The sequence below is a fragment of the Acromyrmex echinatior genome, chromosome 12 (assembly GCF_024713525.1).
Source record: "Acromyrmex echinatior isolate Ae372 chromosome 12, ASM2471352v2, whole genome shotgun sequence".
NCBI classification, from domain to species: domain Eukaryota; kingdom Metazoa; phylum Arthropoda; class Insecta; order Hymenoptera; family Formicidae; genus Acromyrmex; species Acromyrmex echinatior.
In genome coordinates, this window is record NC_141863.1 from 6,306,395 (window position 1) to 6,334,105 (window position 27,711).

General features: G+C 33.3%; 1 protein-coding gene across 4 annotated transcripts in view; it reads left to right on the plus strand.

Annotated features, from left to right (window-relative positions):
- The window catches only part of wb (wing blister), a 167,859-nt gene that overhangs the window by 127,431 nt on the left and 12,717 nt on the right, over nt 1-27,711 (plus strand). For all 4 annotated transcript variants that reach the window (XM_011061994.2, XM_087411711.1, XM_011061995.2 and 1 more), the window contains 3 exons: nt 26,110-26,216; nt 26,740-26,923; nt 27,315-27,670. In XM_011061994.2, the coding sequence (XP_011060296.2) occupies nt 26,110-26,216; nt 26,740-26,923; nt 27,315-27,670 (647 nt within the window). The remainder of the gene's footprint in view (nt 1-26,109; nt 26,217-26,739; nt 26,924-27,314; nt 27,671-27,711) is intronic.

A 27,711-nucleotide genomic window follows, 5' to 3' on the forward strand; every position in this document is an offset into this window, starting at 1 on the left:
CATTTATAAAAAGTCAGAGCGTGAAAAAGAAAGAAAAAAAAGTTGTATTTGGGTATAAATCCTCCCTTAAAGATGCAATAAGTTACCAATAGAAAACTTGAATTTAATATCTAAAATAGAGCAGAAAAATTATTTGTTGACGGAATGTTCGTTTGATATTATTTATAAAGCAATATAAATATTGTTCTCAATTTGTTAGCGTTTTAATTTATTCATATAAACCTAACTTAATACAAAGAATATAATATTGCACGAATTGATAAAAATTAATTAAATAATAAAAATTAAATTCGATAGATAAATCCTGGAAAAACTTGTCCTGGAATTATCCTTGAATTGACTACACAGATTTTACTGGACACCATGTATAAATCAATATAAAATTGATTATACTAATTTTTTTTCTTATTGCAAATGAAAAATACGTGCTCTTATTAACAATGCTGCAAAAGGTTTTAATATTCCAGTAACTAGTTTGAATATCCTACATAATTATTTTGATAGGTCAACAAAATTATTTTTAGATTTGTTTGCTATTATAAATTCAGCAAAACTGTTCTTTTCTGCGAATGTAAAACTAACGTGGCCACCCAATGTGCGACAATTATGATTATCAGTGTGACGTTTGTAATCTAATCTCAATGTAACATGTATATACATTTTCTTATAATGAAATCCGATCGCGACAACATAATCTACGATCATTCATTTTCCAGGATAAATTGTGTTTCCTCGATATTACCTCCACACTCGTTCCATGTTCAATGTACATACATACAATTGCAATTGCAGTATCTCAATCATACTCGATAAGAAAACAATTTGTGAGATTATGAATACATAGTGCAAAATTGCTCGCCAGTTTGCCGACAAAGAGACATGTATGTACATCATACACCAGTAATCATGATTAATATGATTACTGGAGCATTAATTATATATAATTATTTCTAAAAGACCATTTATGTGGCATATTTTTATTAGATTTAGCTATGCGATTGTTGAATAAAGATAATCATATCAATTTTTTAATCATTTTAGTATAATAATCAAGCAAATATGGTAGTAATATTTTACAATATATAATTATATGTTTATACAATCAAAAATATATTGTATTTGTATTAAAACTGTTGATCATATCTTAAATGTTTAAATTAACACAAAAATTTAAGTGAACCGTTTGGAACATGTGAAATATGTTAAATTTAACACAAATTTTTCAATTGTATATTTATCTAAATATAATATATTTTAATGTATAAAATCTCTTAACTATGTATAATGTAGTTTAACTTAAATGAATAGATCGGGCTAAATTAATTGCAGTCAACTCTCATAAATGTTTTTGTATGAAAATTAGTTATTCTTTTCGACTTTACAAATAATAGAGACTGGATCAAGAGGTTCACTCATCTTACTGAATCGTTAGCTACAGTTGAACGTGACCGTGCTGATTGTTACCCAGGAAAAATATACATAAACCGTCAAAGTGTCTGAAACAAAAAGTCCAGATTTAACGACTAGCTTGAGGCGTAAATATGAACCGACGGGCTTGAAAGTGCGAAATGCAATCCACCGTTGAAATCGCATCGGGTATTAAGTTACTCGAGAATCGATGGAAAAAGAATCGCAATACCGCAAAGTATATGAACCTCTGAATGAAAGTGTATAGAGTGTATTGCATTAATTAGTAGATCCATTGCAGAAATAAATTTTTTAAATCAATTTTTTGTTACATATTGTCATTTTTTTAAGAATTTCTTCTTTATTGATATCAACAATATTTTAACAAACATTCAAAAAGAACTAGGTTATTAAAATTACATTTGAAATTAAAATTGATTCTGAAGAGAGAAAAATAAAATTTTACTATCTACATTTGTACATCTGATATTTAATTTGAGAGAAACTATTTATGATCAACACACAAATTATCTTGACAGTTTTATAGAAAAGATTTAGCTTCGTGTCACAACACATTTTGTATGCCAACTGTGTGTGGACATCTTTTGTAACCATCACGCGTTCAATTTTTTACGTGATAAATCGTTATCCGCTGGAATGACGAATACCACAAGACGACAAACACGCTCGCGGAGAGAAAGAGAAAGAGTGAGTCCCAGTTGCTAACTGATATACTATGCATTAATATCCGCTTTAATTGATACGTCAGAATGACGAGTAGTTAAGGCGGAAACTCGATTTGAAGGTACGCGTTAGAGAGAAATCTATCGGCTGGAATTTAATTACATGAAATATTGACACCGTGATTAATCTCGGTCTTTTGCATCAATATTCCGAAGTTTCATCTTAATGTCATCTTTATACAGTTAAAGACTTCAATTTTTGTTATCCACATAATTGAAAATTAAATATATTGTTATTCGCTCCAAAACAGATAAATTATTAAACACGCCAAAGATTGTTTAAAAAAAATCTTTTTTAGATTTTTTTATAAACAAAAGGATTATACCGTTTCAAAATAATTTTAAATCCGTGCTATGCATTGCGACATATCATTCTAATAAATACCAACTAAAATAACATATCAATGTTATAATTTCACATTCAACAATGTAAGTGTCACATGTAACATGGATTATATTATATTTATATTATTAAATGTAAAATATTACAATATTAAGTTACATTATTTTTAATTTACTGAGTTTTGATTATTTAGGGTTATTACTCAGCCATATTATTTTATTTATAGCAAATAACTTCTTAGTTTGCTTTGCAACTCTCGTAAAAAATAAAATACTATCTTTTCGTAGAAAATAAATGCATTCGTTTCGCTCCCTGCAGGTTTAACTACCCGCATATTTCATAACAAAACTGCGTCGCTATCGTCTTACAATCTCCAAGCAGATATCAGAGCGCATACCCGCGAAGATGAACGTGAGCAAAGACCAAAAGAGTACGAGCAGCGCGACCGGAGTGTTGCTCTCCTCGCTGCGCAGTAAACAGATCGGTTCGCAAAGATATCTACGAGTGCATAGAACGATTCGCGGACTCATTAAGGTTGAGAGATCAACGTGGCGTTCCGGTTTCTTCCCCGATGAAGGAGGCGAGCGGCCGCGAAGAGAGGCGCGGTATCCGTGATTAATCGCGTGCGTCAATTTGCCGCCAACGACAGACGGACGTGGCTCTCAAACGAATGTGACTCCGGACGAGCGAATGCATACAAAATGCAAATCGTGCCTGACGATTTCCAGATTGGCTGACGGCGTCCTCGCGCGAGTCTACGGAGTGTTTCATGGATCATCGGGAGATATTTTAACAATTAAGATCAATCTTCCGTCGATGAGAGATTTGGAGAAAGCGATTATCGATTATCTTACAAATTGAAAGATCATTTTTAATTCTTAATTGTATCTCTGAATGTCTATTTGTATCGGAAGCTACTTTACAAAAAATGGTTTTACGATTTTATCTATAAATTTAGCCAACTAAATAGATTTGAAAGTAATTTTGTTTGCTCTATCAAAATAATTGATATCGAACGTTCAAATTAGTTATTAAAATGTCAAAATTTTTTTGCAGCATTGTTCTTCACGTTTGAATTTTTTATAAATATTTTGAAAATATTTATAAAATTATATCTATAAAATTATTTTCAGTATTATTATATCTATTATTATATCTAAATTTTTAGATATCGTCCTTTCCGTGTAAAAATCGAATAAATAATGAAACTCCTTGATTCTGATGTCATATATCTCCCACTTGTTCCGATTGTTGCGAATTCGTGATAATCCACGAAGAGGCGTATTTTACATGATTTAGATAATGATGATACTACAGTGAGGCATATACACGGCGTTAGAACGGCATGGCATCGCACCGGTATGATAATATTGGTAAGATCTCTTATCGCCGAGAATTTTAATTGATATGTCAAGGTGACAAGTGGTTAATGCATATCAACGGATTGCGCTCGTTGCTGCCAGGAACAGTGATAGTTTCTCAGGAATGGAATTCCTTTATCTATTCCTTTATCAAAGAATCGTGACGAATCTTAAGATATGTCAGGAGGCATTGAAATTAGATCGAATGATATGACAGGAAGACTTGTAGTGGAGAATAATTTTTTACTTCCATTATTTAGCAAATTATAAATATGTTAAAAATAGAATAAAACATAGAATCTAAAAAATAAGTATTCTTTCCTGTGACTTAATGATACAATTATAATTCTCTAATAATTAATGGACACTTCTATCAAATACTTTCAATAAAAGAAAAAGAAGAAAATTTATTACTTTAGCTTATAGAGACTTTGAGACTTGATTTACAATTTAATTTCGCTTAATATTTATATGTTGTTGACTTAGTTGCCAACTAAAAACATAATAACAAATAGAATTGTCACAGACTTGAAATTAAAATTTATTTTGATTTTCTGTGCAAAATCTTGTTTAACACTGAAGATCTTTATCTTCTAACGTTATACCTTATTAGACACATAAATTATTAAGCGTATCTATTAGGTGTTGGAATTAATTCGTAGCGTTTTTTTAATGAAAGAATGTTATTTATTTCACATGAGCATTAAAAAATACATTAATGAAAGTACTTCCCATCACTTGTAAAACGCTACGAATTAATTCCAACACCTAATAATTTATCCAATCTCATTCATCTGCCAATGCCGTAATTACTAGTAACTGATACGACTGGAATAATAGCGACAGCTAGTTCATTGCACTCGTGTCATTACGTTCGTTACCGCGAAAGTGCGCTCTTTGTCGGATAGGACGATGTTTCTCATTGGCAGAGTCGCGCCTAAGGCGAGCAGTTGCGAGGCTTAGTGTCTTCGTGGTATCACCGAACTCGAATTACGAGCATATAATTCCTCATGGCATCGCCTCTTTCACTCGTTGTCCGCACCGCTCGTCGGCCACGAATTATTATCCCGCTTGCAGTACAGAGACGCGGATGAAAGAGGAAAAAATAAAAGTTGCCGATGTACACCGAAAACGACAGGGTCGAAGAAATTACCGCGATAGTCGAGAAACGATTGTAACTTCAGAATAGCTTGGCTCAAGATCTATCGGACGAGACTTCCTTCTCGATTCTCTCGCGACATTAAAAGTTTGAAGTATCTTTTATCTCTTCGTAAATATATTCTATGTTGGAATATTACATATGTATTTAAATAATATAGATAATATTTTTCTGTTTTCCTTAAAATGCTGATTAATTTTACTTTATTATATTATTAAATTAACGATCAATTTAATTTCTGCGGTTTTGCTGAAGTATCCAAAAATTTAGCTAGATTTAAATCTGAAAGTAATTTCGTTAAACGAAATACTATAATTACATGGCACGCTTAATCTAATTGCTATAGAATATCAAAATTTGGGCAGTATTGTTCATTATTTTCAGATCTGTATCTAATTAAATTTTTAGATATTTCAACAAACTCGTTATTCCTCTCTTCGTATAGTTTAATTTTTAAATACTTTAATAAAACCATTATTTTTTTTTTCGTGTATGTACAAATTAGATTAATTATTGATTTAATAATAATTATTTAATAATAATGTTATTAGCATATCTTGAAGAACAATGAAAAATATTATCTATATTATTTAAATATAGATACAAATTTGAAAATAATTTTGTTTTCCATCAAAATAATTATGAAGAATCTAAAGTGATTATTAGAATATAAAATATTTTGCAACATCAAGTTGGATCTATCGACAAAAATTGTAACGATGACAATTATAACGATTGGATAAGCAACAACACTGTCTTAATTACATTTGTGATACAGATATAAATCAGTAAAAATTAGTAACCTATAATTCGCGTGAATCAATTGCGCTATGTAAACGAGAGTAATTATTATGCCTAAACCATAAATCTTCAGAGCAATCTGAAAAACTTGAAAGCTTTTGATAGCAGATAGCTGTTAAATTTTCCATGTCGAACGAAGACTTTCTCCGTGCAACGATAGCGTGTAAAGGCATATTATACCATTAATATACCGGCAACGAAAAATTAATTAAAATATAATTGCAGACGAGAGAGAGAGAGAGAGAGAGAGAGAGAGAGAGAGAGAGAGAGAGAGAGAGAGAGAGAGAGAGAGAGAGAGAGAAATCTTGTACGACAAGAGAGATCGATGGTTCGATCGTGACTTAATCGAAACATAGTCAGGCCACCTAGATGCACTGCTCCCCGGATAAAGATCGATCATCAACCATATAATATCATCTTAATCAATTCAGATCTTTACGTATCTTCTTCCTTCACATAATTTCACCCGACTATTTCCTCTCACCACGCCTCTCGTCGTATAGCTATGGATTATTCATAGATTGCAAAATATTATTTAGCGAGTGCTCTGGCAATTCTCACGATTCTATCGTAATAACAACGTGTCACTTTTCAACATGCATTTCCGTATTGTCTTGAAAATATTTGCAATTTTTTAGTATAAGAAATTAAATTTGTTTCTAGATATCTTATTTGCTATAATAAACATGATTCAGTAATTTTCTAAAAAAAAAAATGAGTTCGAATATCTTGAATCTCATTAAAATTTTGAAATATTAATCATAAAATGCAATTTTGATGTAATAACTGATTGTAGAAAAGTAAAAGTATGTTCTTTTTTAAAGTGTGTTTGTTTTAATGCAAGTTCTCTTTTCCTCATGTTTCCATTCTTTTTCTGCAATCAATTAAAAAATGACAATTGTAGCAAGTAAGAACTATATGCTCTTAAGTTTTTCATCGCGAACAATGTTGAAATAATACATACAATATATGAGTCGGCGGTGGATGCGAAAGAAAAATGAAAATGAGGGATAAACGAGTTACGTAGTAAGAGACAGATCGGTCCTCTGAGTCGATGTTGTAACTGCTACTCTCTGGCATGCCTATCGTTATCGGATAATGAGCTGTCAGCAGAGATAAATTCGCAGAAGGCACAAGTGCCCACTTTGTTGCGTCTTGTAGGACACGCCTTTAGCACGCACGTCTCTATTTGTAATGCACGAACGTGCCTGTAGTGCGTGGCACGAAAACGCAGCAATGCCAAGGCAGATTTTGATAAATCGGTCCTACAAACGAGGGAGTTGTTTTCGCGCGATCACTATCGTTCTCTTTTGTTATTTTATTTTAAATTCACGCCTTAACGCGTGTCTCATTCTTTCGTCGTTTGAGCAAGTTCTCTTTCCCTCATGTTTCTACTCTTTTTCTGCAATCTTTGCTTCCTATTTCTTTACCGTATTTTACTTCTTATCTTTTGGTTTCTTATCCTGTTTCTTCGTTCTATGTTAAAAGTTGGTGAATTTTGGAAGAAATGAGAATTGTCACATGATTGTCGATAAAACAATCGCAAAAAGGGAAAAAGACAAGAGATAAAGAACAAGAAGCAGAAAGCCAAGGGAACACATTGCAGACTTTAGAAGTTTGACACGTCGCCTTTCGTCAAATCAATCTCGGTGACGAAAATTTGTGTCTTTGAACACCCAGCAAGTCGATCTTCCAGTTTTGCGTTAACTGTCATTAAAAAATTTCGTCTCACGCAGGGACCTAACACAATTTAGCGAGCACAGTAATTACGATTCAACGACAACCGATCCGATCGATAATGGTGATGAGGATAATCACGTACGAGCCGGACGATGCCGGCAATCCTGCTGATTATGACACGCCCTTATTAACCGCATTCTCTTCCTGGAAAAGAGATTGTGGTACTTCATTTATTCCGTAATTGCCTTCCGCGATACGATGACTCTTTGGTACATAGTAGTTCGTGAATGTTCCACAAGCAATTTATCGTTATGTACATTGGCGTTGTAAAATCTTTACTTTTTAATTTCACATATATATTTTACATGTATATATTTAGTAAAATTTACCGAACGGTATTTATCTCTCTCTTCGCGCTTACAAGCATTATCTTCAGCTTGAATTTATTCCCTTCCTGTCGCTCAATGGGAGGAGCATATTAAAAACACCCGACTCATCAACTACTCAGCGCTTTCGCTATTGCCATCACAAATCGACCTCGGAATTTATTATCACGTCACGGCGTAGTTTTCAGCACCTCGCAGACACGCGATGACGCAATTGAAGCGTGATCGCGCACAAAGCGACTTAATAAATTAGGCGAGCCACGTGCGAAGGGATCGGCAAAGCGGCCTCCATGACGTTACAATTACGAAATGTTCGTTGGATAAAGATTAACAGTCTTCCCCGGGGAGGGGAAGATTGTTCTCGACACCCCCGCTGACGTGGAAGGACCTCTGAAGGCCTGCGGGGACTATGAAAGAAGCGTAGAAGAAGTCACATTAGTTAACGCCCTCTCATAAATATACTTGCATATGACTATTAATTCTGCATGCGCCCTAAGATGTGAAATAAAGAGTGATCGCTAATTTAGTTGTAAACGCATGTTCGTAATTAGTGCGCGTTTTGCAGGATGCAGTAAATCGCGCGGCTGCACGGACAAACCGCCGATATTTCTCATTTGCTTTCTGAGTATTAACGTGAATGGATCGAGAGGTGCTGAAAGTGTCACTCCTTTTCACAATTTATTATCCCTTTATGTTTCTCATAGCTTTTAACGCTAACGCAAAAGAAACGCGAATTGTAAACTGTAAAATTTTACTGTTAAATTCATAATGTCACAATCGTTTTTATATATAATATTTACTGGTCCTACCTCAATATGTAGTTAATTTAACTAAAACAATGATGTTAAACAATTTATTGTTCAAGAAATATATGAACTTTAACTCAAAGTTTTAATTTATTATTTACTATATACAAGGTGTATCTGAAATAACGCCCAGTAATTATGCAGCGCTGTTTCTAATAAAAAAATTAAGTCGAAAAGTCCTCTACTATTTTGCAATTTTCATAATAATTAACAAGATATTAATTTCTAAAGATTGCCAAAAAAAATGGATAAATCGATATACGAGTATAAGACAATTTTAAAATATCTTTCAGTGTTCTTTGTGAAATAGAAGATGTTTCTTAAAGAACTCTTAAAGATATCCTACAGTTGTATCCTACAGTCTTATATGTCAATTTTAGATATTTTGCTCATTACAGGCGAGTCTCAGTTTTTTATTAGGAATAATATTATTGTACATAATTAATGGGCGTTATTTCAGATACACCCTGTATACATTAATATAGACGTTTAACTAATCACGAAAATGGATTGATTTATATTTTGACATATATTGAAATTAAAAATAATAAAATGTTATTCAACTCAAGGGATTTGGTTACCATTGCTTTGATATCTGGCAATATGGCGATTAATAATTGCTTTAGCAAATTGCACATACAAGTAAAGACTAGATATATTAATCGATTAGTTGCGCTACGATTTATACATATTATATAAAACGAAATTCGAGAGAATAACTCTATCGAACGAAACATATTTCAGCCATTGAAACGAACGAACGATCGGCCTTCAAATCGCTTGTCGTCATTCCGACGGAAGAAGAGAGATTTACAATCCCATCGATGATCGTATTTTCACGTGGGGCACCCACTGCGGTGCTCCATGACAACCAAATGGAGAATCGTGCCGTGGTTCGACCGCAGGCTTTAACGGCGCGGTTCTTCGCGGTATTCTTCTACATGCGTAGGCGCAGCGGAAGTCTTCCTCCGCAAGAACTTACCTCGGTCGAAGATAGGAAGTGTACCCTCAGAGATAGCTTGTCTATGTGCTACGTGGCTCTTTGCAGAAATAATCTAGTAACCTCTGTAAGGATAATCCATAGGCGTGGTTGTAATAAAATAACAGAAAAGAAAATGTAATCATAGGGAAAAGTATCTACAGGGTGTTTTTTTAAGCCCGATAGAACTTAAAATTGTAAAAACTAACACAAAAATTAAATTATAATCAAAAAATTTTTTTTAGTCGAAAGATCAATGCACGGCATTAACATTTGAAAATGATTTCGGGCATATGGCCATCGCGGCTGTTTAATTTAATTTTTTGTTTTATTTTTTACAATTTCAAGTTCTATCGGGCTTAAAAAAACATCCTTTACAATAAAATTTTATTGTTATAAAAATTATAATGTTACGATATTAGCCTTAGAAAATTAAGAGGATTATTAATGGACAGTTGAAAAAGAAGAAAAATTGAAAGGATTAATGAACAATTTATGAAAATATTTTCTCAATTAACTGGAATTACTGTATAAGTACACTGAAACATGATTACTAACACGGCATTCGAAAAATTTGTACTTTCTAATTTGAGGGCGCCGACCAGTTTGAGTTACCGCAATTCGCTGAAGGCGTTCCGTACCTCCGGGCCGAAGCCGCATTTTATTGAGGCTACCGCCGGCATTTTCGATAAAACGCTACCTTCCGCACGAGCAAAAACCAGTGTTTTATGAGTTCGTTAAATCCGGTTGTAAGTTTCTGCATCTTGGACTCCCAGTTTCGACGGCGACGACGGAGACTAATGAATGTAGGTGGTGCGAGAAGCATTTTTTTTCGGACGCCCAGTGGAGCCGGCATGGGTGGATTACCCAATCGAAAGTAGCACAACAAAGTTTTTCAGGGTGAAACGAACGATTTCGCGCGGCTTTAACGACACGTTTGCGATACTGCGCGACTGCGTGGGTGTACGCATTATAGGTGTACGAGAGGAAGTTTTTCCTCTACGAGGTGATCCTCAACTTGCTCCTTGCGTCTAAAGCTCGCACTTGATTCTTGAGAAAGTTCATGGAAAAATACCATCCCATTTTTTCCATTTATCTTTATTTTCGAAAAATAGAATGACGCTTTATGATAAAATATTAAAAAAATTGAGTACATGTGGATATTTACATATCGAATGTATACATTGACTAGTAAATATATACATTTACTAAGTTACTTTGACTGTGATATATACATAAAATTATCCAGTACAAGCCATACGTCTATGTGAGCCTCAATTGATATTCAATAAATATGTACTCTCTCAACCGTACTAATTATTTAAAGAGGACTCAAATCCAGAGTCGAAACATCTGCAGTTAATTTCATTTGGTAAGTACTTTTCAATGTTTATGCGAATTATATCTTATCGCCTTATGAACATATAATTTATGCGCTATTAATTGCGGAGGCTCACATTTCCTTGTATTCGCTTTATTCTTGGAAGCATAAACATTATTAATTTAATTAATTTTAATTTAATATATACAAGGAAAGAACAATTTTTTTTGTTGATACAAATCTGAAATTTTGGTTGAACTATCAAAATAATTACACATAAAATACTCAAACTAATTGCTAAAATGTTAAAACTTTTTGCAACGTTACTCGTCATGCTTAAATTTTCTACATAATTATAATATTTTATGATTCAGTAAAATTATTTTTAGCTGTTTATTTATTTAAAATTTTTAGATATTTCAGCAAAATCATTCTTTCTGTGTAGAATTTCTTTCAATGGAAAATAATAATTCTTAAAGAAATCACGTGTCAATATTCCTTTATGTCAAGTTTCAAATAAGAGTACAAATAAGAGAAACATTCGATTTTTCAATATTCTTGTGCAAATAATTTTAGGTACTTTTATATCATCTGCGCGGCGTTATTTATTATTATACCGAGAGAATTAGCTTCGTGCGTACTGGTAGAATCGATGGATCAAATTTACTATGCGACATTTTGCATTTTACATATCGCGCGCAATAACTTATGCGGCGCGCGTTGCCTCGACTCGCGTCGGAATCATCAGGATCCATAGATCACCTTAATGCTGTCGCTACGACGGCTCGTAAATCATGACGATCCACCCACGCGGTGATCGGATCGATAAGAAATCTCCGCGAGACTGGCAGACGATTTGAAACATGGCTTCCTAGTCTTGTCGTCGAGAAGAATAATGTATCAAGATTTCTGACATTTTCTACATATTTTATGCCTTTCATTTACTTTTCCGTTTTTATTTGAGTTTTTAATATAAATTTCATTCGATAGAAAAGAAACATAAAATCTTATACATTCGTATTATTTTTTTATCTGACACTAAGACACCTTTTTATTTTTAACCGCCATTTTTACAAGATCATGTACCTATTTTTTATTCGATCTCGATATATCATTCGATTCTTCTTAGTAATACTAACCATTCTCGCCTCTGTCGAGTAACATTAAACATAAACGTTCACGCAACCACATTATGTAAACCGACTACTTGAAAGCTATTCGTAGTATATTTTTTCGGCGCGCGAAGGGACTCGAGAGCGAGTCTGGACCATCAAGATCACTGCTCTGGTCCATCGACCGGGCTGATTTTTTTCTTCTATCCGAGATTCTTGCGTCACAAATGATTAGACACACACACACACACACACACACACACTCTCTCTCTCTCTCTCTCTCTCTCTCTCTCTCTCTCTCCCTCTCTCTCTCTCTCTCTCTCTCTCTCTCTCTCTCTCTCTCTCTCTCGTACGCGTCTAAAGACCAACGTTAAAAACAAATTTTCAACACCCTTGCCAATCCCAGGCAGCTCGGACCAAAATAGAAGAATTCTCTGTTTGAACACGCGTAAACTTCGTGGCTGCAAATTGAAGTGAAGTGGCGATGGAACTTTCGCAAACAGCAGGCGTGCTATAAAGTAATTTATTAGCGCAATAAAAAGACATCACTTATATTGTAAATAGTCCTTGAACAGTTAAATATTCTTCTAAAGAAATTGCGTTTTAGAGAATAATGAAAAAATATAAAATTTATAATTCTTATTATTTTTTAATGTTTGCGTCTTAAAGAATTATTTAGGTATTCTTATTCTTCTTGAGAATCCCTTTTTTTCTAATCTTATTAAATATTTCGATATTAAAATTAAAATCTTTAAAATTAATTAAGACGTATAAATAATCAAACCAAATTTTCTTTCAAGTCATCGTCATGTGAAAAATAAATATGTGTGCGCAGCCTATGAGTTATATAGTTTGTCTATCATAGTGTCGGTTATAATCGTTGCATTCGTATGTAATTTCGCCGGCCATGCATTCTACATTTACAATCGTGTTTTTGCAGAGAAAAACTTAGGTGCCTGCCTCTCTTAACGAAGGTATATGTCACGTGTTTTGCACACAGTCTATCTTATCTCTTCTTTACAATGCTCGAGACGTTCGCACATCTGTTCCATTAACATTCTTATTATACTAATCATAGAATGAGGCCCATACTCATACATGTGATGCAATACATTTCGTATTTGCATTACTGTTTAAAAATTGTTAAAAGAATATGAAATATATTAACTGTGTTGAGCTTTACGAATAGGATCTTGGATTAAAACGTTTATTTAAACTTACCATTGGGAAAGAATTAATATTAACAAAACAAATTTTCTTGTTCATAGAATTTTTTAATTTTTGAAAGAGAGACCTGTTACTTCTTCGGTTATTTTTCCTTGTTATTATAAAAATTTATAATATTTTAACTTTAAATTTGGCACTGATTCAAAAAATTGTAATATCTTATAACAAGCAAAGAAAAAAGATTTTTTCATTGCAGTTGCAAAGAACTTCATCTGACAATAGCATATCGAATATAATGCCATGTTCTATGACAGCTACACTAAACCATACGATTGATAGTGTCATTATATAAATACTTTTTGTTATAAATATTAATAATTAACGCTTAGAATGACCGCGATGCCGGTAGCAAGATTAGCGAGAAGAGATCCTGCGAAGACTTGATTAGATGGTAGACGAAGAGATCGATTAGTGGGTGGTTCATTCGGAAAGAAGAAGAATGAAGAAAGGGAAGTAAGCTGAAATTGCCATGAAATTACCTGCCAGTTAACCGTGGGCTCGTTTTATGGACCAATATCCCCTCGATGAGTGGCCAATACGCTTTCCGAGCCTCTCGGATTTCAGCATGTAATGCACGCGAAATCCATACCGACGTTTCCTATACGTAATTAGCAAAATTGCCAGCCCATTTCAAGAATGCGATACATTTTTTTAGGATTAATCGCCCAAGTCAATGACTGCGTATTCCAAGATAGAATTGCGAACAAGTTCTTGAATTAAAGATGCTTAAGGAATGTGTGACGAATATTCCACATAATGTTATGGAGGAAAAAGAATATTCGTATATTAGCAAAAATTTAAGAAAGATTAAAAATTTATATATTATATATATATATACAAGATGTCTCACAACTACCGCATTTTCTCTTAAGGACGCATTCTTGAGGTAATTTTGGGACGAAAATTCTAATACGAAAATATCGAGACTATACAATAATTTTCTGAATTATAAACTAACTTTAAATGCTTATAAGTAAAAAACCATTTTACTTTTATAATCTCTATTATTATTTTTGGATTCTTTTAAACATTCTAAGACAAAAATCCTAATATGAAAATATCGAAGCTATGATAGTTTTTGAATTACAAACTATATTTAATCAATTATAATTCAAAAATTATTGTAGCCTTTTTGTATTAGGATTTTTATCTCAAAATTTCCTCAAGAATGCGTTCTTAAGAGAAAATGCGATGTTGTGAGACATACGATTTCCTGTATATATTTCAATTTTTAATCTATACATATTGTATATTTGTATCTTTGTTATTGTTAGTTGAAACAAGATCTGACTTAACTCTTAATTAGAGAATTATGCCGGATTCAGGAAGAACCTTGAGAGTAATAAATCACAACAGAGGATCGCTTGGATAAATGAATGATACCCTCGAGTGTGTGGCACAAGGGATTTTGTCGGTATTAATCGTGGCGCCAAGTGAATTCAAGTGGATGGATTTAGGTCGAGAAAGTATCTTCGTAGCGCGCCGCAGAATAAACATCTGATATAAAGATTTTGCTTATGATATTTCAAGACGAATGTAATCTCATCAATATTTTCTAAACAGTTATTTTAATTAAAATTTAAGATGCAAAGTTAAGATTTATCGCTACTACATATTGTATAATATGAAAGAAAGAACACGACAAAACTGGAACACCGTAGATTTTTATTTTGCCGACGATAAGAAGTGACATATTAAATAATTGGATTAAATAATCGACTGACGTAATTTGCTATTAATATACGCCATTAATTATATGATAAATGGGCGCTCTCTTTGCGGCTTATCGCGTTTATGTATTATAATCAATCAAAGTATAAGGCGCGATAAACACGACGCGGCGCTGATGCGACATGGAAAACCGTGGCGATCGTCGGCATGCAATGTCTCATAAATCATTCAGCAATCGTTGCTACACTATTACGACGATTATGTTCCTCATCATGTAGGCGTTTTTTAAAATTATTGTTTTTCCGCGTACTCATTTATCACGAATGATCAAATTAATCATATCGCTTTCACGAGTGATTTCATTTCCGATTCTCATCATTTCTCTGAGAATCATCTTGAAATCTTTTCTCTCTTAAATAAAAATATAATATAATATAATATAATAAAAATTCCTGATAATTTAATATTTAAAAAATAAAAGGTCATGTAAGGTCAGTTCACAAAAATTAGCATGCAAAGTTACTAAATTAAATGTAGAGTGAATTTAATAAAAACGAAAAGTTTTGGCTCATTTTAAATCATCTTTTAAGATTGATTCAGAACTTTTTTATTTTCACTAAATTCGCAATATTTAAATTTAAATTTGTTATAAAAAAATACATACATTTTGATTCAATTTTTGCCATCTTCTGAGTCGAAATATTAATTTTTTATAGCGCGAATTTAAATTTAAATATAGCGAATTTAATGCAAACGAAATGTAATTTTATTTTCATAAAATTCGCTATATTTAACTTTGTAACTTCGCTCGCTTATTTCTGCGCCTGATTTCTAAATTCCCTTTTCTACTTTATTATTTCTTCTCTTTCTCGTTTTGTACACGAGCTAGTTTTATCCTCGTTTTAATCACCGCACTGGGATGCAATAAATGTACATTTTCAAGTACGACAAAGTCGCTTCGTGATAATTTTGCGATCGGGATGTGTTTACGAGTCACGAGGTAATTGGGCCTTGGGAAAAGGATCGTACGCAGGATAAAATTCTATGATCGTTTCACGAACAACGGCGACCATGGCTATGTCATGTAGTTCGAAATGAGCCAATCTTCAATACATCTCGCCACTCGTCGAGAGATATTCGCCACAAATACAATGTGGCACCTTTTTTTCCTTGCGCAGATTCGACAATGGACGCGTTCATAAAGCGCGATATGTTCAAAAGAAATACCACGGCGAATTCCTTTTTTATATGATGACGTTTCATTCGTCCCACTCACAGGCTGTGCCAGCTGCATTTTGCAACGCAATTAATTCGATTGTTATTATTCAAAGAATTATAAATGCCTGCCAAATGTATTCGCATTGCGTGAATATTTACGAGTGAATTCAGATTGAATTTCACTTATATATTTTTCAGTATTCATGGTCGATTCTTATTTTGAAACTATCTTAAATAATGTCTTAAGATGCTAATATGACTCTTGATTGATTCATGATATCTTAAGACTGCAGTACTGAAGGTACGAAGTCTTAAATACACTAATAATACTAAGAAAAATGTTTAATTGAATTAATTGGAATTCTGATTGAAAATGGACGAATTAGAATTTTTTGATTAATGTATTAGAATTCTAGTTGAGATAACCAAAATTCTAATCGATATAATCAGAATCTTTTGGATCATCATTTTCAATTAGACATTTTTCTCAGAGTATAAATCGACTGTGAATACTCTAAATTGCGTAAGAAGAATATTCCACTAAATTAATAGTTTTTTTATACACAGATTTAATATATAATAAGACGACAGGAGAGCATTGACTTATTAAAAAAAATTCTTTTCAATTTATCACAGACGACAACCGTCGCGGAAAGGATGTACGCGAGTTAAAAGGCTGCGTTCGAATCCATGAATAAAATTTGCATGGCGAGAGCATGAAATAGATTCCGTATAAATTTACCATATTGAGATTTATAAACCCGATTGAACTTCAGGGAACGCTGAAGATTGCACGTGGCTTTATGAACTAATGTTTGTTCGCAAAAAAAGGAATTTCTTTAAGTGGAATTTTCTTGTGCAAGCTTATTCATTACCGTCACAGCGAAAGGAGTAATGCCAATAACGAGACTCGCAATGATGCTGGCATTGATGATTAATATCAGTGACCCCAACTATAACATCTGTGACTGCAACAAAAGTGCACGATGGTGGAAAAGTTTATTGAATCGCGCAACGAATTGTTTTTGACATAGTGTGTGAAAATTATAGCTATTATATTGTTTTGACGGTCGTAATTGTTAACACAATAATGCATAATTACATTTTATGTAATGATTATATCGAGAATTGTGAACAATGTTTTTTCAAATCCATGTTATTTTTACAGAACACTTTTAATTAGACCTAATTGCACTAGAAAAAAAATATAGTGCCTTCAACAAAACTGTTCAGTTGAAGCATTTTTAGCAACTAAATATTTTGTTTATATAACAAAAAATTAAAAATTTGTTTTGCGAAATATATTTTTCTGTTTTGTAGATAATAATTAAAAAAAAATATTTGTTTATATCAATTAAAAAATTTAATTTGTATTAAATTACAATTTTGTTCAATACACACATTTTAATCAAAAATTTCTATTTATTACAATCAAATTTTTGTTATTACAGCCAAATTTTAGTTTATGGTACAAAACATTTTTCCTATAAATGTAGACTTTTACGCAATGAAATACTTTGTGGAATTTCTATTACGCCGTTCTTATTAAATCACTCATACCACATAAAAAAAGGTAGTAAAATCACGTGATGATTTATTTCTAAGACTACCGACGATTTTATATGGAGGTATTAGAATTCTTCTGAATCCCCCTTGCGTTCGTGAAATGTATTTTACTTCATTGCGTGAAGATCCTCTTGCATGATTTAAAATAAAGACGCGATCAACGATTTATCTTCGAGTCTCTGGCTTCAAGTATCTGTTTATGCTCGGCATTTTCTCGCGTGTCGTTCGTTAAAAGGGCGCCTAAAATCGATGCCGCAGTAAAAACGTCTTTTACAGCACCGTCGACGTCGAGATACTTTCAGCGGCCGCAGTAAAATCGCCGCGAGCAACGCGCATGAAGTATGTACAAACAGCTACTTAAATTCTAAAGCAGATTTACCGCCGATCATCGTAAAGATTGCCCCGATTTGCATGAGAAGTGACATTTAAACGGCGCGTTCTGTTGCGTGGCATTTTTGACCGAACGCAATTACGTTGTGTTCCCAGTATATGCAGGTATAAACATGATTCTTGATGCATGCTTGTGTGCTTTTAGACGCGTAATATCATTGCGATACTTATTGCCTTCGCTGTAAAATTATATGTACATATATGTCACCTGCTTAGCAATTGAAATTGTAATTTCACTAAACGCTAAAAGTTTTTCAAAAGCAAAAACAATTAGTCCTTATTGTGGATGTATAGTGATATGTTTTAATTATTAATGTACTTAATAATTAATTTTATTCAGATTTTGAATCTGGAGCGACTTCAGGAAATTTAATTTTGCATCTAATAATATTACAGATTTAATTCTTTGTAAATTGTACTTCGCGAAAACACTTTGATTGTGTCAATCATTTTGATAGTGAATTCTGAAAAAACAAGTAGAATACGATCGAACTTCAATAATAGTAAAAACTCATTGTTGAAGCTTTCACGAATATATGCGAGAGTTTTTTCAGGATTTTATACAATCGGTAGTTTAGAGAAATATAAAAATCTGCACTAAAGTTCAAAGTTCAAAAACTCAATTGATGGAAAGTGCAACTCCACATAATTGACGGAGGATTAAACGTGCGATGATTATAAGATAAACAAAATGTGTGATATAAATCTAATGAATAATTGCCCTACCTGGATATCTGGATAAGAAATGAGAATTTATTTTGTTATAATAAAAATAATTATCCACTTAGATATAAAAATTCACCACAGCTACTCAAAATGAAGGATTGCTAAAATTCCTCCAGAATTGCAGCGATCTGCATAACGAGATGCCACCGCGGAAAATCGAAGCTCAAAGTATACAAACAGGTACTTAAATACCAAAACGGGATTTATTATGGATCACCGCATAAACTTCCCCCGTTTTGCATGTCGGGTATCCCAATAAAAGCAGGTCGAATCGCGCATGAACCGAAAGCGACAAGTTGACAAGCGAGTCTTGTTCGCTATGATATTATCACACTTGTTCGCGCGACGAAAATTATAGCACGCTGCACCTCGGAAACATCAGGCAGCGTAAAATAACGATCGCTAAAATTTTGTCCACGTCAAACGAGAACATTTATATCCGCCGGACATCAAGTACGAAGCGTATTTATTAATCTGGAATTAAAGCGGTGAAGCACTCTCGTTCGACGATCTCAAGTGAGCTCTGCTTAACACTCTGCTATAACATTAAAAATGCCGAAAGGACTATTTTCTGCTTCTCTTCGTTTGCTTTTTAAATTCACTTTACATGACATTAAATCTACACCGTAGACTTAATCATCGATTTAATCGTCATCACGGACTTAATCATTTTAATTTTAATATGGATGACTAATCAATTTCTCACGGGATTCATCCTTAGCTTAATTAATTTGAAGTGGATGCAACTTTCTCGAAGTCATTTTTCTCTTAATGAGATAAATCGATTACTACGAAACCTATCATTAAATTCACGATTGACAGCAATCTGCGCATCATTCTCTGAATTTCGGTTACACAATTGAATTAATATCAAATTATACCCTCTATTTAAATAATTTTTTAAATCATTTCTAGATCGCGAAAATAATAAAATGTTATTTAAATAGAGGGATCGTGTTACCATTGCTCCTTTGATACTTAATACAACTCCATCCGCGGTATTTTGCGTAAGATTTGAATTTTTCCGATGGTAGAAGGAAACTTGGGTAAAATTGACATCAATGTTCTCGGCGATCGACGTGGTAATAGCATGCAGTTTATCGATCAATAAATCAATGATCCAGTCAAGTATCACTTACTGCATAATGCTACCTTCGAAACGGACCGCAACATAGTTCAAAGAAAGAGAGTTCAAACGTTTCGTTTATAAACGGCGAGATTGCAGGCCCGATGGCGATATGCTCATTACCGCGGCAATAGCAATCTCTATTGCCACGGCAATTTCTACGAACACAAATCGTTCTCGCGTCTTACGCACGTTGGCTACTACGTTCGCGGGCGATGAAGCATCGACGATTTTCCACTCACGGAAGAAAAGACATACTCTTAGTAGAAAGGAAAAAGTGATTTTACTGAAGTAAGTAACAATAAATAAAGGGCAAAGTAAAAGTCAAACAAATTTTAACACAATTAAATAGAATAAATGACAAATAAAGAAAAATAAAAATAAAAAAAACAGTCTAAATTCAAATATAAAACACTACAAGTTTTGGCTACCGGATTGAGCCCTCTCTTCAGACATTTACTTACCGCAAAGATGTACGAAATTAGTTATCGAAAATGCCCGCATATTCCTTATAAATAATAACAGCTCGAGTGAGTCTTCATGTAGAACTCGACATTATTTGCAGATTGGACAATTAAATACTATGTGAAGCATCGTACGATTTTCCATTACTCACGGAAGACATACAGTATACTCTTAGAAAGGAAAAAGTGATTTTACTGAAGTATCTAAAAATTAAATAGGATAATATAAATCTGGAAATAATTTTGTTAAACCGTAATTAAATCGTAAGCAGATTTATGATTCCAATAATGACAACCAAATAAAGATTTACCTTCAATTATCAAAGTAATTCATAATTTCGATAAAAGAAACATTTCTAGAGAATATAAAAGCAATATGTATCTTATCTGAAAAATTTAATTAATCAGATATTATATAAACAGACATAATTTTCATTACAAAATTTAATAGTTTACGAATAATTAAGGTACCTAAAAAATTTAGTTTATTTATATTAAACCATCAAAATAATTATCTAGAATTCAAGCATAATGAGCAATATTGCATAAAGTTTTGACATTCTAATTTGAACATCCTACACAATTTTGATGGTCATAATTATTTTGATGGTCTAACAAAATTATTTTCAAATTTATCTCTAAATTTTTAGGTACCTTAACAGAATTATTCCTAAACTATAAAATTTTTTAATGAAAATTATGTCTGTTTATATAATATCTGTGATTAATTAAACTTTTCATATAAGGTACATATTGCTTTTATATTCCCTAGAAATTTTTCTTCTATCGAAATTACGAATTACCTTTGATAATTGAAAGTAAATCTTTATTTGGTTATCATTATTAAAATCATAAATCTGCTTTAATTGCTAATGTCACAGCTAATGTATCACGTTAATCACGTAAGTATGTCATTTGTATTGCGAGTTCCATATACGTACGTCTGTCTAATTGCACGAACGTGTCTGCTTTAATAATCGGATAAATTCACTTCGTTTCCTCGCCGGCAGTGATTTCATTCTTAAATCATTTCGCAAATGCGGGCCGAGTTGACGTTAAGACTCGAATCGGTTCGTTACAATTAATAAACCTTATTGCGACTCGACGGCGTTAAGGAACGACGCGTATTTGTCACGATTAGCGATCGCCCTCTCGGCCGATCTCGCCGATCTTTTGTGCAACGAGAACGGATATTTATTCGCCCGCAAATGCCGTTCTGAATGCCCGGCGGGATTAGAGAGACGCGGGATCATTATTTATGCACGCATAGCCGCACGTTTACGGCTGCTTGAATTAATCATGCGTCATGCCGCCACTATATTTGCGCTAACGAGCCTTTAATCCTTGCCAGCGCGAATTTGTTTTCATTATTAAACGGAAATTTCACTTGCCTCCTACACATCATGTAGATCTTGGAAAATCTCTTGACAAAAGGAAGAGCATAGATTCTCCATGTCGAAGGAATAAGAATTAATAAATTGCTGAAGGCAAATTTTATTACAATTACTGACGCTGAGATTGTAAGTTCTATTTAATTTAAAAATACTAATTAATTTCAAGAAATCAAAATGATATAAATCGTAAATGATATAAAAAAGAACGAATATTGGATATATTTCAATTAAAATATTCTTAATTAAAATATAAGATAATACAACTTTGCAGATGTAAAGCAAAGAAAATTGAATTTTACATTTTGGACAGATAGGTTTATAATTAGTGAGTCTACAAGACTTATGGTCGGCTCTGGAAAGGTGATGTAAATATGACGATATAGTATGCTTATTATTGCCAAATTTTTAATGAGAAATAGATGGCGTGACTTAAGGTAACATAATTGTATTCAAGCAACTCGGTAATACCATTAGCGTTATTTTTCTAACAAAGTAGCGAGCGGTGTGAAAATGTGCAATGACACGCGTGTAATACGGTGCACGAAATTAACACGTGTCAAGCATGACAGCTCTCGATTGCGTTCGCGGAAAATATTTTAAATTATTAGACAGCATAAATCTGCGTTCACACACACACACACATATACTCGAACGCAGAATATAATGATAATAATTTAAATAGCACCCCATTTGAGGCAAAAATCGGAACGTTAGCTGATAACTCCGAACATAATAACGTCGCCGCTCGTTAAACTAATACGCAAGGCTACGAGACGCACGATAATTATAATGCTGTCACCTCATTCACACGTCTTTGCAGCTAGAGAAGCAAAAATGTTCACATCGAATGACCATATCGGATAACCATGTCAGTTGATTTACATCTTTACCGATCTGCATGAATAAATATAGAAAATTCTAGCTTTTGTTACGCGCGGTTTTGCATGGATGAATAAATAACATGATTTTGAAATAATCTAAAAATTTAGCTAGATACAGATTTGAAAATAATTTGGTAAGATGTTTAAGTTTGTTATAATATCAAAATATTTCATTGCTCATCATTAAATATTCTACTTAATTATTTCGATGAGATTCAACAAAATTATTTTCATGTATATATCTAGCTAAAATTTAAAAATTTTCAGCAAAAAAACTATTTTTTTCCATATATATAAGACTTTGATTTTTTTTGTATCCTATATAATTATTTTGGTAGTCCATAAAATTATTTTTATATTTCTGAATCAAGTTATATTTTTAGATATTTCTTGAAAACTGTTTTTTCCATACACACACACACACATACACACACATTTTCTTCCTCAATAATTACAGAAGATAAAAAGAATTATAAAGGAGTTTGCTAGATCTTAATTAGACATTGATATCTTTTGCGTTTAACGATAGTGCTGATATTACATTACAAACATTCCTGTTTGCACCTTGTGCATGAATATCAATTAGAGAGCTGTGGCATCTCCTTCGTCGTAAAGGTTAATTGATAAGACAAGCAATAACATGAGATTTACAATATATAGCATGGCATGCCGCGAACAAATCACCACGAACATTTTAACTCGCTCTCTTCCTGATTATCAAATTGTTAATTAATTTTTTTAATTGCTGAAATATTCGGCCAATTAATTCAATTCTCGGCCAGATGAAAGAGTCGGCGAGGTACCGTATGCCATTAAAATTATTACAGTGCATAAAATACATTTGCACGTGCGAGCTTTCTTACGACAACGTTGCAATTTGAATTCCCAATCTCTGATACACCATATTTCATGGATCAGTATTCATACAAAAAACCTTATTACATTTTTTACACATGGAACAGTTTTGTTGAAGTTTCTAAAAAATCAGCCAGATATAAATTTGAAAATAATTCGGTCGGACCATCAAAAATAGTTACATAGAAATCTCATTGTTACTAGAATATTAAAATTTCTTTAACATTACTCATCTTGCTCGAACATTCTGTATACACACATATATATATATATATATATATATATATATATTAAAATTATTTTGATAACCCAATAAAATTATCTTCAAATCTGTATCTAATTAAATTTTTAGATACTTCAGCAAAACTGTTTTTTCCGTGCAATTATCGCGACACTTTACATTCGTTGTTAAATGAAAAAAAATTTACAGATTGCGCAATAAAAATTTAAATGAAATTTAATTGAAATTTTCTTTAGACAAGCGAGCGAAAATAATTCATCTCGCTTACTATTCAACAGTTAATAACTTTCGATTCAATCGGACTTGACAATACGATATTAATTTATGAGTCCATATCGACTATAATGTAATTCCCGATGTAATATGATTGTTACTCGATGATGTAAGAGTAATTATGCACATAATCACGGAAGGGGGTAGCGCTTAATGCCTCGCGTAACATGATTGATCGGAATTGATACGTGGTGGAGAAACACCGCGAAGAGAATTATTCATTTCTCTCAGGTATTTGTGCCATACGTTGTCTAATAATTTATACAACAGAATTGATACGATCCTTGGTTGAAAATGTGTAAATTAGCATTTGCGGTTCTTAAGAAGACATTTAGAAATTCAGTCTTTAAAAAAAATATATACCTTGACAAATGTTTCAAAAATTAAAAATCTGTAAAAATCAAAATGCATTTAAAGATGAGCAAATTATTTAAAACAAAAAATGTCGATAATGAAATTTCAATTCATAAATCATTGTCAGCGTAAAAATTCAAAATGTAAATATAATATTGTTTTCCACTAAGAAAACTAGTGCAACACTGATAGAATGGAGTGAAAATCGATTTACATATTTTCAGTGTGTGTTAATAAATAAGTCAATTCTTTTAAAGATTAAATTATAATGAGGTTGTCATTTAAAAATAACAAAGAATATGTAATTAAAAGGATTATTATAAATTATTTATTAATACTGGAAATATAAGAATTAATTTGCATTCAATTGCACTAGTTTTTCCAGTGAAAAACGTTATAAATCTCTTATTCTTAAGCAAATCGTAAGAAGTCTTCCTTCAAACATTCCCAAAAGTACATCAAGGAAAGCAAACTAATAATCCAAATTAAAACAATAATCGAGTATTATGTTTAGTGTTGCCAAGAAGTCAAGAAATGAAAAAAGTAAAGATTGATTCACCAAGAATCCAAGAATGAAAGAGATAAATAACATTGATAAGATATGTATCGGTTGTGTCTATCTTGCGTCGTTAATATTAAAATTGATCAGTGCGAAAATAATATGTATATATAAATTAAAAAATATGTATAAACATAATCAATTTTATTTCAATCATGTTCTCGGCAGATACATGCTATATTTATTATTCATGATAATCATGCATGAATGTCTCCCGGCTATATATCGTTCGATCGAATCGCAGCGGTGTGTAAACACGCGATTGCGTCGCCGAATCAATTCTCGCGGGTAATCCCTTTGTAAGGGCCACCGTTAATAGGAAATCGATACGCTCCAACCGGCGATGCTCGATGCGACCATGCATAATTTATAATTTCCGTGGCATTACAGGGCGACAGTCGCGCGAGAACGACAGCCGTCGTCTGCGGCATTTGAATACAATGCGGCGCTCACAGCGATGGGCATCGCTAATTGCAAAATCTGCTCGATCCTGCATAAACAAGTCGCTCACGCGTGACCACGCCGTACAAAATCGGTGAACGCGTGCAGCAACGATCGCCGGTCACGCCACGAATTTTTTACACGATCAGCGACCGAAAAAATTCGCGCCACGCTAATCGATTAGAAACGATACAAATGTTTCATCAATGCGCAATTAGCGAAAGTAAGAGAATAATTCTGTATGAATTATTAATGAGACCGCTGTCAACACTTGTCTGTGCTTGACGGTGATTATTTAATTGAGCGCCTCTCGCTTCGGAAATTATAGCTTCTTTAGCATCAGTTTTGTAGCGAGAAATTTATAATAAAGAGTAAATGTAGAACAATAGAAATTATTGCTGTTCAAAATTATAACGTTTAAATAAAAGTAATAATTTGAATATGATGTTATTTATTTTTACTTTCCGAAGAATAATTTTCAACAAAGATTGCGGCTTTATATTATATCTCGATTTATTCCGGCAAGATTTTATCTATTGATGCCATTTATAGGCGTATTTAAATATATGAATTGCGAAGGAAATTAATTTTTATGTTTCATTGATAATATTTCGCTTGATTACAGGATGTGGCTGCAACAATTTGGGCTCTACGAGTTCTGCTTGCGACATCGTATCCGGACAATGTCAATGCAAACCGCAAGTTATTGGCAGACAGTGCAACGAATGCAAGGTAAGTCTCGATTTTCTACGATATACTGGATGCCGTAAATTTTTTATTTTATAAATTAAATCTATATATTTTTTTTAATACTAGAAGATAATATTAGAAAATCCAAATCAGAAAACGAGGTTGAAATTTGTCGAGCAATATCGAATGCCTAGTACAAGATAAAGCGATTGACATTGAAGTGCATTATCTCGAATAGCATCTAATAGCGAAGACAAATATCTTGCTTCATAATGCGACTGTATCAGATACCGCGAAATATTCAGTGATCTGTAATACAGAAGTGGTAAACGTCAGACATAGTCAGACATGATAAATCATTGTCCGTCGAAATCCAACAATCAAAGTCAATTAGCAGATCCTGACAATTATTACGAGAGAGAGATAATAATATAAGTCTGACGCCAACAGATTCTAATCTAGACAGTTACAATGTTTCTTAAATATTCATTCTTTCTTTATTTGTTATTCAATTAATGCAACTCGAGGGACATTTCTAATTGTCGGATTTAATATGATGATTTAGACCGGTTATTGGGGATTGACATCAGGAACAGGCTGCACGCCTTGTGGATGCGATTCTATGGGATCTCATAACACATCCTGCAGCAACGACACAGGAGAATGCTATTGCAAACCGGGTGTGGGTGGTTCCCGCTGCGACAGTTGTTTATCCGGATACTATGGATTTTCTTTAAACGGCTGTCAACGTGAGTCAAATTCTTTTCCTGCTGTAACTCCCATTTAATTAACGTGATATTTCTTAGTCAAAATAGCAATAATTTAATCAAATCCCTTGCAACTTCTTTGCTGTATAAGTTTTGCAAATAATATTTTTGCCCTGAACTCTGAACGATAAGTAGAAATTTATATAGAGCAAAAATTTGTCTCACGATTTTTACTCGCACGATCTTAAGATTTAATATGCGACTGACCATTTCTTTTTTTTTAACAAACTATCAGCACGAGAAATTCTTGACTGTAAATTTTACAAGAGAGAAAGCGAAATTATAAAACACTCAAGAATAAACTTTGTTTGCGTCTTTTACTACGTCTAAGGCGAACTGGAGAATCTATAATGTGAGATCACTTGCTCGACAGTGTGCGATTCATGCGTCCGACCCGGTCACGTGTGTGACCCTGATACCGGTCGCTGCGTGTGTCCTCGCTTGACCTACGGCGAGCACTGCGACCGGTGTAGACCGGGTGCGTGGGACTTGGTGCCGCGCGTTGGCTGCAGATTATGTGCTTGTACCCTGGGCGCCACAGGATCCCAGTGTGACCATCAGGGTCAGTGCCCCTGCAGAATCGGCTATGACGGGCTCAGGTGCGAGAGATGTGCCAAGGGTTACTACGGCTATCCGAGGTGCCGTCCTTGCGGCTGCAATTTAGCCGGCACGACGCACTGCCACGACGGTGTCTGTGAATGCGATGACAAGGGACAGTGCCCGTGCAAGGTAAGATGAGGAGCCAAAAAGAAAATTTTAAGATTTTTTCA